Source organism: Acinonyx jubatus, chromosome E1 (genome assembly GCF_027475565.1).
Source record: "Acinonyx jubatus isolate Ajub_Pintada_27869175 chromosome E1, VMU_Ajub_asm_v1.0, whole genome shotgun sequence".
Lineage (NCBI taxonomy): Eukaryota > Metazoa > Chordata > Mammalia > Carnivora > Felidae > Acinonyx > Acinonyx jubatus.
Window position 1 is genome coordinate 17,529,363 of NC_069397.1, and position 13,416 is coordinate 17,542,778.

At 47.9% G+C, this 13,416-nt stretch overlaps 1 protein-coding gene across 4 annotated transcripts in view; it reads left to right on the top strand.

Annotated features, from left to right (window-relative positions):
* Nucleotides 1-12,562, top strand: part of FAM222B (family with sequence similarity 222 member B) — a 76,331-nt gene extending 63,769 nt beyond the window's left edge. For 3 of the 4 annotated variants that reach the window (XM_027034528.2, XM_053212853.1, XM_015081435.3), the window contains exon 3: nucleotides 8,627-12,562. In XM_027034528.2, coding sequence (XP_026890329.1) covers nucleotides 8,627-10,233 — 1,607 coding nt within the window. In that variant the 3' untranslated portion in view covers nucleotides 10,234-12,562. The remainder of the gene's footprint in view (nucleotides 1-8,626) is intronic. The other variant, XM_027034529.2, reaches the window with a different exon arrangement.
* Nucleotides 12,563-13,416: the final 854 nt, after the last annotated feature.

Sequence of the window (13,416 nt, forward strand, 5' to 3'; positions counted from 1 at the left end):
GGGAATAGCGTATTGGAATCCCTTTGTCTCACTTGATTACTATCCTTAACTACACACAAGCCTTTGCAGAGAAGAAAACCTGTTTTAAGCTGACTTGCTTTCTTTTCACCTCTCCCAAAATGTAGAAGAAAACAAATTCTGCCATATGACTTAGAGCCGTTAGCATTGAGCATTTAAGGTGAGATGGAGCATAAACTCTACCCTTTTGGAGCTGGCACCAAGACCCACTCAAAGCCCAGGCTTCTTAGCATAGAGACCTGAGAACCAGTTTTGTAGTTGTGCTCTTCTTTCCCTGCCCCTCATCCTCAGGAGGGTCTTACAAGTTGTTAGAAACACAGAGCTTGGTATTGGGTGGGGAGGGCGCGGGGATGGGGCACAGATGTTTATAGATTATTGTGCTTTATATTGTAAGAGCTCAAGGCAGGAGAGACGGGACATGTGGCTTCTTGGCCAGCTCTGTAAGTCACCTGGCTAATTGCCTTCCTCAGGCTAAACCCGCCACATGTATAGAATCACAGAATTGGTCCCTTCCGACTCCAACATTTTCTCACCTCCCCTTCCTTTTCTGTGTGTGTGGGAGAATGTAACGCATTTCCCATCCTGCCATGGGGTAGTCTGGATTAAGGAACATCTTGGCTTTGGTGGTTCTTGCATTTGATACAGGACCACAGTTGGGGTTAGGTAGATACCCTTCTAGAGCTTTTCTAGGTTTTATATTCCATGCTGTCACTTGCTTTGAGAGTTCTCAGCTGTTTTGGAACTTTACTTGGCAAAATTTCCTCTGACCCATCTTTTCCCAATTCACCAGAAAATGTGTTTTTTGGACCCCCCCCTCCACCCCCCCCCCCCACCATTAACCCCAAGCCTCTGCTTCTCCTTCCCCAGCTCACTATCAGGTATATCGTAATATTTCTGGTTGAATGGCTGAAATGACCAAAGGTTCTTGGTCCCCAAATAATCTTTTAGACAACAACTTTGACCTCCTTCATTGTAGAGTATCAGGGCCTGAGACAAACATCAGAATCACCCACTTTCACTACTACTTTCTGTGCCTGTCCGCCCCCTAGTGGAAGGCCCTGGAAATGGTGCATTGACCCAGTAACTGGATAAACCCATAGAAATCTCAGAAATTAGTTAATATTTGTTGAGTGCTTATTGTATACCAGGCAGTATTTTGAGCATTGTTATCTTTGTTCTCATTCGTTCCTCAATGATTCCATATGAGAGACTCTCATCTTTCTTTTGAGGAGAAGGAATAGAGTAGCACTTGCCAGTGTCACATTACTGTTCAACTCGGCTAGAAGTCATACTCGGGTCAGACTCCAAAGCCAGTGTTTGAAACACACTGCCTGGGCATCTCCCACCTATTGATAGTTTCCTGCCGCATATGGTACTTGCATCTTCTGACCTTCAAAATAGAATAAACAGGGAGGCCCCTGTGGGGAAGCTGGGATTCAGGGAGATTGCCCACTCTCCCCCAATCCCTGGCATAGACAGCAGTGCTTTCTGCTGCATTTAACTCCCAGACTCAAGACCAGCGGGCTTTCTTGGTCAGGTTACTTTCTCCTGTCTATGCACACACTCAACCAAACCTACTATCTTTGAATAATAACTTTCAATAGTCATGGTTTCTGTTTTCAGACCTTTTTCCTATTCATTGAATCTCTTGATCTTAGTGGTTCTATGAGGTACACCAGCAGGTATCATCCCTGTTTAATGAAGAGTGACTGGGGCGCCTGGGTGCCTCAGTCAGTTAAGCATCTGACTTTGGCTCAAGCCATGATCTCGTGGTTCGTGAGTTTGAGCCCTGCATTGGGCTCTGTGCGGACAGCTCAGAGCCTGGAGCCTGCTTCCGATTCTGTGTCTCCCTCTCTCTCTGCCGCCCTTCCCCTGCTGTTTCTTTCTCTCTCTCTCTCTCTCTCTCTCAAAAATAGATGAACATTTAAAAAAAAAATCTTCAGAAATAGGGGTGCCTGGGTGGCTCAGTCAGTTAAGCGTCCGACTTCGGTCATGATCTCATCGTTCATGATTTCGAGCCCTGCGTCAGGCTCTGTGCTGACAGCTTGGAGCCTGGAGCCTGCTTCGGATTCTGTGTCTCCCCTTCTCTCTGCCCCTCCCCAGCTCATGCTTACACTCTATCTCTGTCAAAAATAAATACTTAATAAAAAAAATTTTTTTTAATCTTCAGAAATAAAAATAAGAGATTATGAGCAATTATATGCCTATAAAATGGGTGATCTAGAAGAAATGGACAGATTCCTAGAAACATATACACTACCAAAACTGAAACAGGAAGAAATAGAAAATTTGAACAGACCCTTAACCAGTCAAGAAATCGAATTAGTAATCAAAAAATCTCCCAAAAAAAACAAGAGTCCAGGGCCAGATGGCTTTCCAGGGAATTCTACTGAACATTTAAGGAAGAGTTAACACCTAGTCTCTTGAAGCTGTTCCAAAAAATAGAAATGGAAGGAAAACTTCCAAACTCTTTCTGTGAAGCCAACATTACCTTGATTCCAAAACCAGACAGAGACCCCCCCCAAAAAGGGGAACTATAGACCAGTTTCCCTGATGAACATGGATGCAAAAATCCTCAACAATATATTAGCCAACTGGATCCAACAATACATTAAAAAAATTATTTACCACGACCAAGTGGGATTTATACCTGGGATACAGGGTTGGTTCAATATCTGCAAAACAATTAACGTGATTCATCACATCAATAAAAGAAAGGACAAGAACCATATGATCCTCTTAATAGATGCAGAGAAAGCATTTGACAAAATACAGCATCCTTTCTTGATAAAAACCCTCAAGAAAGTAGGGATAGAAGGATCATACCTTGAGATCATTAAAAGCCATGTACAAAAGACCCAACACTAATATTCTCAATGGGGAAAAACTGAGAGCTTTCCCCCTAACATCAGGAGCAAGACAGGGATGTCCACTCTTGCCACTGTTATTCAACATAGTATTGGAAGTCTTACCCTCTGCAATCAGGCAACACAAAGAACTAAAAGGCATCCAAGTCAGCCAGGAGGAGGTCAAACTTTCACTCTTCACAGATGACATGATACTCTATGTGGAAAACCCAAAAGATTCACCAAAAAACTGCTAGAACTGATCCATGAATTCAGCAAAGTTGCAGGATATAAAATCAATGCACAGAAATTGGTTGCATTCCTATACACCAACAATGAAGCAATAGAGAAATCAAGGAATGGATCCCGTTTACAATTGCAATAAAAACCATAAAATACCTAGGAATAAATCTAACCAAAGAGGTGAAAAATCTATACACTGAAAACTATAGAAAGCTTATGAAAGAAGTTGAAGACACACACACACACACACACACACACACGCGCGCGCGCGCGCGAAAAATATTCCATGCTCCTGGATAGGAAGAATAAATATTGTTAAAATGTCAATACTACCCAAAGCAATCTACACATTTTTTTTTAACATTTATTTATTTTTGAGACAGAGAGAGACAGAGCCTGCATGAGGGAGGGTCAGAAAGAGGGAGACACAGAATCTGAAACAGGCTCCAGGCTCTGAGCTGTCAGCACAGAGCCTGACGCGGGGCTCGAACTCACGGTCTGCGAGATCATGACCTGAGCCGAAGTCGGCCACTTAACCGACTGAGCCACCCAGGCGCCCCAAGCAATCTACACATTCAATGCAATCCCTATCAAAATGACACCAGCATTCTTCACAAAGCTAGAATAAACAATTCTACAATTTGTATGGAACCAGAAAAGACCCCCAAATAGCCAAAGCAATCTTGAAAAAGAAAACCAAAGCAGGGAGGCATCACAGTCCCAGACTTCAAGCTATACTACAAAGCTGTAACCACCAAGACAGTATGGTACTGGCACAAGAACAGACACTCAGATCAATGGAACAGAATAGAGAACCCAGAAATTGACCCACAAACGTATGGTCAACTAATCTTTGACAAAGCAGGAAAGAATACCCAATAGAATAAAGACAGTCTCTTCAGCAAGCAGCGCTGGGAAAACTGGACAGCGACATGCAGAACAATGAACCTGGACCCTTCTTACACCATACACAAAAATAAACTCAAAATGGATGAAAGACCTCAATATAAGACAGGAAGCCACCAAAATCCTCGAGGAGAAAGCAGGCAAAAACCTTTGATCTTGGCTGCAGCAACTTCTTACTCAACACGTCTCCGGAGGCAAGGGAAACAAAAGCAAAAATGAACTATCGGGACCTCATCAAAATAAAAATCTTCAGCACAGCAAAAGAAACAGTCAGCAAAACTAAAAGGCAACAGACAGAATGGGAGAAGATATTTGCAAACAGTGTATCAGATAAAGGGTTTGTATCCAGAATCTATAAAGAACTTATCAAACTCAGGGCGCCTGGGTGGCTCAGTCAGTTGACTGCCCGACTTTGGCTCAGGTCATGATCTCGCTGTCCATGGATTCAAGCCCCGCATTGGGCTCTGTGCTGACAGCTCAGAGCCTGGAGCCTATTTCAGATTCTGTGTCTTCTCTCGCTCTCTGCCCCTCAACCCACTCATGCTCTGCCTCTGTCTCTCTCTCAAAAATAAATAAACATTGAAAAAAAAATAACTTAAAAAAAAAAAAAAAGAACTTATCAAACTCAACACCCGAAACAGAAATAATCCAGTGAAGAAATGGGCAAAAGACATGCATAGACACTTCTTCAAGGAAGACATCCAGATAGCTAACAGACACATGAAAAAATGCTCAACATCACTTATCAGGGAAATACAAATCAAAACCACAATGAGATACCACCTCACACCTGTCAGAATGGCTAACATTAACAAGTCAGGCAACAACAGATGTTGGCGAGGATGCGGAGAAAGAGGATCTCTTTTGTATTGCTGGTGGGAATGCAAACTGGGGCAGCCACTCTGGAAAACAGTATGGAGGTGCCTCAAAAAACTAAAAATAGAACTACCCTACGACCCAGCAGTTGTACTACTAGGCATTTATCCATGGGATACAGGTGTGCTGTTTCGAAGGGACACATGCACCCTCATGTTTACAGCAGCACTATCAACAATAGCCAAAGTATGGAAAGAGCCCAAATGTCCATCAGTGGATGAAGGGATAAAGATGTGATACATACACACACACACACACACACACACACACACACAATGGAGTATTAGTTGGCAATCAAAAAGAATGAAGTCTTGCCATTTGCAACTATGTGGTTGGAACTAGAGGATATTATGCTGAGCGAAATTAGAGAGAGACAAGTATCATATGACTTCACTCATATGAGGACTTTAAGACACACAACAGATGAACCTAAGGGAAAGGAAACAAAAATGTAAAAACAGGGAGGGGGACAAAACATAAGACTTTTAAATATGGAGAACAGAGGGTTACTGGAGAGTTGTGGGAGGGGGGATGGGCCAAATGGGTAAGGGGCATTAAGGAATCTACTCCTGAAATCATTGTTGCACTATATGCCAACTAATTTATATGTAAACTTAAAAAAAATTTTTTTTTTAATCTATAAATGAAGAGTCACTGAGACAGACCCTGAGTAGTCAGATAATAAAGCCAGTACTTGAATCCGGATCTCTCTAACTTTGTTCTAACCACAGATTCCCTATTCTGTACCCTGCCTTATTCCCCATTGATGACACCTTTGGTACCAGCTATTTAAATAAGTTGCTTACAGGGGCACCTTGGCTGACTTAGTTGGTAGAGCATGTGATTCTTGATATTGGAGTTGTGAGTTTGAGGCCCACTTGGGCAAAGAGCTTACTTTAAAAAATAGTAAATAAGTTGCTTACAAAGCCATGGTATTTGTGTTAGCTGTACCCTTAATTAAGGGAAGATGTTACAGAAGAAAGCAAGCTTCCAGGGTGCCCTTGTGGGACTGAGATAAGAAAGTGTTAAGAAAACTTTTTTTTTTTTTTTTTTAAGTGCTAAGCTCAAGTCTGGTACGTGAGGTAGGTGGTGCTGTATTCCAAGAATGTAGCCAATTTTTTTGTGTCCAATATACGTATTTCATCCTTGAGATTCTTCCTTAACAAAGATACTGTAGGGCACCTGTGTGGTTCAGTTAATTAAGCATCTGACTTTGGTTCAGGACATGATCTCACAATTTGTGAGTTTGAGCCCCACTTCTGTCTCTCCCTCTCCCTTTCTCTCTCTCTGCCCCTCATGGATTTGCATGTGCTCTCACGCTCTCTCTCAAAACAAAGATACTGTAGCTTGTATCCACCCTTCCCACCCTTATTTTCTTTTGATTCTGATTCCTTTATCTGACTACTGTCATCACCATGGTCAACATCAGCAGAAACAGGGAAAAGAGAACTAAAAGAGAACCAATCCGGTGTAAGTGTCCCATTCCATACTCCTGAATCAGGCCAAGCTACCTTCTGCCTCTGCTAGGAGAAAGAAAACACCCTGAGAGTTGGTACTGACTTGGAACAAAGGAACTTGATTGTTCAGTAAGCCAGTGTACCTCTCTCTCACACCTGGTCTTCAAGGAGAAAAACCTACCACTGTGGAGGAAAGCCCAGAGGCAGACCTGTATTACCTGTCTGAACTAAAACCCAGCAGCTGTTGACTGCCATTACTCAGCTGAGCCCAGAGTTGTTCAGTTGATTTTAACCAGTCAGACACCCGAGTGCAGTGGCCGACCTAGGCAGCTTCTAATGGAATTCTGGTGTCTCGAGGGACTATGTCTCAGTGATCCCAGACTTCTGGTATTTTCTTGTCCAGGAGAATGTAACAAGGGTCAGAAAAGAGCCCCACTTTATGGAGACTGAAGCCCATTGAGGGTCAGTGGCTTGTAAGAAGCAGCAGAACTCACACTCCACTGTCAGGGCTTTGATTCTGCTCACCAGCTAGTAATACCTAGTGGATAGGAGATTTCTGGGCCTCTCTGCCTCCCTCCCCTTCTTGCCCTCAACTGTCACGGTCACATTCATCCTTTTAAGACCTTCTTCAAATCGGTCATCTAACAAACATTTGTGGACTGAGCGTCTAACCTGTACAGTTAATAAAGTAGAACTTAAACATGTGTGAGTCCTTGCTACTTCGAGGCGTGGTGCCCCTAACAGCACAGCTCTTTTCCACTCTGTACTCTTTTGCTAAGTTCTCCATTGGTGAGCATGGGACCAAATCTCACTGTGCTTTGTGGAGGTCAGCTCTCTTTTTTCCTGCCTCCAAGAGCAGCATTTTCTAAGCAGTTGCTGGCAGGCTAATCAGCAGTGCCACCAAATGAGGGCAGCTGTGCCCTCTTCCTTCTGGCACACTCTTTGCCCCCCTTCTCTTGCAGTTGATGCCCAGTGACGTGACTCAATGGGGTCTTCTTGGGCCAAGGCAGCTGAGGCCACAAGCTGGGCATTCAGTCAGCTTGTTCCCTGCTCTATCCTGGCTGCCTTCTGCAAGGGGAGGAAATAGGGTGGGAGTTAGCTAGCTGAGCCTAGGCTCCCAGCCAAGCCCCTTCCTTCTGCTTGGGCAGACTGGGTACTTACTCACGCAGCAAGCCTTTATTAGGCACCTTCTGTGTACACTTGGGAGAAACCCTACCTCAGGGAAAACAGAGCTGAGACCTTTTGCAGGAGCCTGGCATCCTTAAAGAGCTCTTGTTCTCAGAACCTTTTCCTTTTTGACTGGAGGTCCAACATCCACTGGAGCCCCCTGCTGGGTGGCCCCTGGAGATGAGAACAAAGAAACTGGTAACATTAATGAGGCGCATTGAGTGGGTACTTCCGCCATCTCCAAAGGCAGGCAGGTTTTTCCTCTTTCATTTTGGAAAGTGACAGCTGACAAGGGCCAAACAGACTGTTTTTGGCACTCAGGACTTAAAGATTCTCTGAAACCTTTCTTTTCAGTTCCCTCCCTGCTGCCCTGTCATTATTGCCACCCCCCACGAGGAAATAAATAAAGCCTTTTGATCTTCACCCAGTCAGGCCGAGGGTAAGCTGTAAACAAAAGTGAACTTGTGACATAAGGCTAGGGGAGGGATTTTGGCAGCTTATTCCTCTGCTCCTGAAAAAAAGACATCCTGTTTGCTGAGCCAGGATGCCCACCCAGTGGGTATGGTGCCCCAGCTGCCAAGGCACAAGAGAAAGCTGCTGCCTCACCGGCCACTGCAGACTGAAGGGCAGTCACTCCAGGCACCCTCTTTACCAGAGCGTCTGCCTAGAGCCTTCACTGCTGAGGCCAACAGGTAGGAACTTGGAGAGATTTCCACTTAGAGGAGCAACCTTCAGTTACTTCTGTGAGAATTGGCCAAGTTCAGGCTCTCCAAAATCCGGGACTTTGAAAGTTGCTCTGCTGTTCTGATCTTTGGTGGCCTCATTTGTAAATGAGAAGCCTGATAGTACCCACCTTCTAAAGCAGTAGCGAGGATTCACCGAGAGCCTGTCACCTGGCACAAGGCCTGGCTAGTTGTGAGCGCTGACTGAATGTTAGCAGTGCTTGTTACTTGGGGGCTCAGTGAGGCTGGGTCTAAAATGAAGACTAGGGATAACTTCGTTAACCCCTACTCCACCATAGGCCCTCAAAAGGGGTATCTAGAAGGGCTGGTTGGCTTGGCACTGATGAGCTCCCTCTCCTTCTTTGCTCTCCTTACCCTTCTCTCTCTCTAGGGGACACTACACAGAAAATGAGAGCTGCTCACTATCCTACCCCAGCCGAATTGGACGCGTATGCTAAGAAGGTCGCAAACAACCCACTGACTATAAAAATCTTCCCCAACAGTGTGAAGGTTCCCCAGCGGAAACACGTTCGTCGTACTGTGAACGGCCTCGACACATCAGCCCAGCGCTACAGCCCCTACCCGACTCAGGCAGCCACCAAGGCAGGCCTGCTTGCCATTGTCAAAGTGCCAGCCAAAAGCATACTCAAGGACTTTGACGGCACCCGAGCCCGATTGCTCCCTGAGGCCATCATGAACCCCCCAGTGGCGCCCTATGCTACTGTGGCACCCAGCACTTTAGCCCACCCCCAGGCCCAGGCTCTGGCCCGCCAGCAGGCCCTGCAGCATGCACAGACCCTGGCCCATGCCCCTCCCCAGACGCTGCAGCACCCTCAGGGTATCCCGCCACCCCAGGCGCTGTCCCACCCTCAGAGCCTCCAGCAGCCTCAGGGCCTGGGCCACCCTCAGCCCATGGCCCAAACCCAGGGCTTGGTCCACCCTCAGGCCCTGTCTCACCAGGGTCTCCAGCACCCCCCCAATCCCTTGCTGCATGGAGGCCGGAAGATGCCAGACTCAGATGCCCCCCCGAATGTGACCGTGTCTACCTCAACTATCCCCCTTTCAATGGCGGCCACCCTGCAGCACAGCCAGCCCCCGGACCTGAGCAGCATCGTGCACCAGATCAACCAGTTTTGCCAGACGAGGGCAGGCATCAGCACTACCTCAGTGTGTGAGGGCCAGATCGCCAACCCCAGCCCCATTAGTCGCAGTCTGCTCATCAATGCAAGCACCCGGGTGTCGACCCACAGCGTCCCCACGCCAATGCCTTCATGTGTGGTCAATCCCATGGAGCACACCCACGCGGCCACAGCTGCGTTGCCTGCCGCAGGCCCTGTCAACCTGCCCACGGGCATTTCTCGAGCCCCTGCTGGCTACCCTAGCGACCTCAAGCCAGTCGCCTGGAACCAGCACCAGCTGGCCCACCTACAGCAGATGTGCAGTGAGGCCGGTGGGACGCCGGCCCCTGGCCTGACAGGCAAGCACGCAGCAGGACGCGAGTTGGCAGGGCCTGGCTTTGTGGGCAAGGCCCCTGCCTACCCGCAGGAACTCTGCCTGGCACAGTCCTTCCATCTGAAGCCACCCCTGGAGAAGCCAACCCCATCCCCACCTGTCAACGGCCTGGCGGCCCCACTGGCCTACCCCAATGGTCACTACTTCCAACCCCTGTGGAACAACATTCTGCCCACTCCCAATAGCGACAGCTCGGGGTCTCAGGACCTCGCCATGCCGTTCCACGGTGGGCAGCCCACGGGTGCACCCCTTGACTGTGGGACGGCTGCTGGGGCCCACTACCGAGCAGGGGCCGGGGGCGGTCCAGTGGCAACCCAGAACAGCTTGATGCAAACAGTGGATTACCTAAGCGGGGATTTCCAGCAGGCCTGCTTTCGAGAACAGAGCCTGGCTATGCTGAGCAAGGCCCACCGAGCCCCTGGCAACCGAGCCCCTGATCCCGCAGATAGTCGAAATCTTCATATTCAGCACCCTGGGTATAGATAGGTAGCCCCGGTGCCCTCCACAAGCTACACGTCATACATCACCCTCCTAGGTTTAGACTTACTTTTGAGTAATTGGATAGTTTCAGAGTTTCGCTGCTCCAATGTGATCATTCTTAGAGGTCTAAGAAAGGGAATTTGGTGGGATCTATTTGAGGACAGCGGGGGATCCCCTGGTGCCCTCACCCTCCCCTCCACCATCACCCTCCCCCAGCAACTTCTGGGTTTATGTTAGGACCTAATCCCAACTCCAAGCTTTTGTCTCTACTGCCTATCAGTCCCTCCACCTTGACCATTTCCCCCCAGCCACCTCCTGCCTTTTCTTGCATCTCTGCCCGTTTTCCTTAGGACTGAGGTGTGGGGTAAGGAAGGGCCCTAGGTGAGGTGGCCGTAGGTACCCAGCCCCTTAAGCTAGGACTTTCCCTGTCTGCCTCTGTCTCTTTGGGACTAAGAACCCAGACTTCCCAAGTGCTCTGGAAGTTAATTCCTTCTTCACCCAAAGATCTCAAAACTGACCCAATCTTCACCTCCTCCCACCCCTCTCCATTCCTCAGGGCTTTGTTTAAATCTGGATTCCAGAGTCACTGCATTTGCCCTTGCTACATTCAAGGGCACCCTGTAGGCACTTGGCCATAGCCTTGAGACCTGGGGGAAAAATGCGTCTTTGTGTTGGTATCTTAGTTCCTGACACCCCTTTCCAGCCCTAGAGAAAGGTAGTAACTGTCCAGCACACCCAAGATCCCTTTCTCACTGTTGTCTCTCTCCCAACTCACCTGCTGCTCCCATCCCCCACACCCCTCCAAAAACACAAGCAAAACAAAATAGGATCTTGAGGAATTAGGTAGGTAAAGAAAGGATGATCACATTGGAGTTCGGAATTAAAAACACCAAAAAAAAAAAAAAAAAAAAAGTTAAAATGCATTTGGTTCTCTACACTGGCTAAGAATATTGCTCTACACTGTAAGTTTTAAATGTCCTGTTTCTGTATGAATGTAGTGTGGGTTTGAGTAGCGTTGTGTGAGCGGCCCCACAGGTACATTCACCCTCTAGTCACCTCCTTTTGCAGCCCCTCAGTATAATGAAGAAAGAAAGAAAAAAAAAAAAAAACACAAAGCCTTAAGCTCTGAATTCTTCCTTTACCAAATGAGCATGGTTCTAACAGCTGGAGGCGGACCTACATTGGAAGCAGCCCCTCCTGCCCGCGCCCATCTGTCACGTGCCCATCCTCCACCCCACGCTCAACGTGTTTCATTCCCAAGTGGCAATTAGTTGGCTAGAAATTTAAAACTTTTCTGTAACTTTAAATTTAGATCATGTTTTGTAATTTTTTGCACCCTTCTGTTAAAGTTGGGCTCTGCCTTTTTTTTTTTTTTTTTTTTAAACCAAATAAGCCCTTACCTTTCCTCTTGTCTCTGGGGAATGTGAGCTGATGTTCTTATTTAAGATTTGGGGTTTTGTTTACTATACTATCCACTGTTCTTTAGCCAGAAATTCTCTAGTGATCTGAAGCAATGTGACTGAAGACCAGTTTTTAAATTATGTGTTGGCAAGTTGCCTTATATTTAAAAAGAGAAAAAAAAAAGAAAAAGAAAAAAAAATGCCTGATTGTGTTATGCCAAATGATAGCAACATGAAGTCCTAATTTATTTTCCTGCCGTCTGTGAACACTGGTACCTCCCTGTCCCTGAGCCCTCAGGAGCACCTGCAGCTTCTGGCGCAGCGCCTTCTCCCAAGGCTTCACCGCCACCGTCTCACCCAGGGTCCCTTCCGGTTCTCACTTTCTCTGAGAGAACCCCACCGTCCCCCCTTATCCCTTGCTTGATCTCCAAACCAGATATTTTTGCTGTGAGTTTTTCCAATGCCTCTCCCCAAAAGGTGAGCTGCTATCTTAGGAAATGGGACCGGACACCAACTTGGGGGCTTTAAATCAAACCTCAAACCCTCAAATCTCTTCCTGTGTAGGGGTGCAAATCTCTGAAGCTCTCACTCCCACCCCTAGTCTGCATGGAAAAATGTACTGTGGCCCCTCTTCCCCCCCACCCCCCACTGCCCTTGCCTTTGGTGTGAGATGTTTCCTAGTTCACCCTGAGCCTCTCTCCCCCCTCTGCCAGCCACCCCCCAACCAGCAATAAGGGTCCAAGCCAGGGCCTCCTATCCACACTCCCTGCCTCCATCCCACGCTGCCCCTAGGGAATACCCCGGATTCCCTACACTGTCCACATACTGTAGCATTCATTCTCCATCTCCCTCATCTGCTCACCTGTGGTGGTTTATGGGTGTGATGGGGTTTTTAAGATTATTATAAACCAGTAAAAAGAAAAAACTCACCAGAACTTGTCCTATTCGTTGAATGCTGTGAATGTTTGAGGTGCCTTTTCTTGTAATGATTTCTGACGTGCCTGCTCTCCACGAGAGAAGCGGGTCCTCAGTTGTAGGACGCGAGCCCTTATAGTGTTGGGCCCACTCTGAAGCCTCCCAGTCTGTGATGCCAGACCAGGTGCTGCGGTGATTGGGCAGCCGGCACGTGATAGGGCCTCCCCTAGGCGGGGCGCTCGGGGCATGTTGGGACCCGTGGGAAAGTGTGGTTTACCGCCCCGCTCTACAGGCTCCATGTGCTGCCACTTTCAGTCCACGGACCGTTGAAAAACCAGGATCTGCTTTGCTGATGAGCCAGCCGAAGACTAAAACGCCCCTCCCTCCCCTTCTCCCACCTCCACCACTTTGGGATTTCTGAGGGCCTTTGACAGCTGGAGGTAATAGGTGCCGCAATCTGTGACCTGAAAAGTGGCCCCTCCGAGTACTGATGGAATCGAAAGTACAGTTCCCTTCGGAGCACGCCCTTCTCTGTAAGGTGCCCCTGCCTCCTTTACTCCTCACGCCATCCTTGTGAAAGAAAGCCTTCTACCTGGGTCCCCTACCCGCAGTCGGCCCAAGGTCCTGCAGCTAAGTAGACAGGTGAACCCAGCTCTGCCTGGCCTCTTTGGGCAGATGCGCGGGGAGACCAGCACCTCAGGTTTTGCCTAGTTCCACATAGCGATTCTGACCGTCTGCAACAGCACTGGAATGAGGTCTAGGCCTGGGTGTGGGGGCAACTCTGGGAGGCACCATCCGGCTTTCCCAGTCAGTGCGCCCCTGGAGTGGTGCAGTGACACGGTCCTGCCGGCAGAGGGAGCCCAAGCTTGACCGA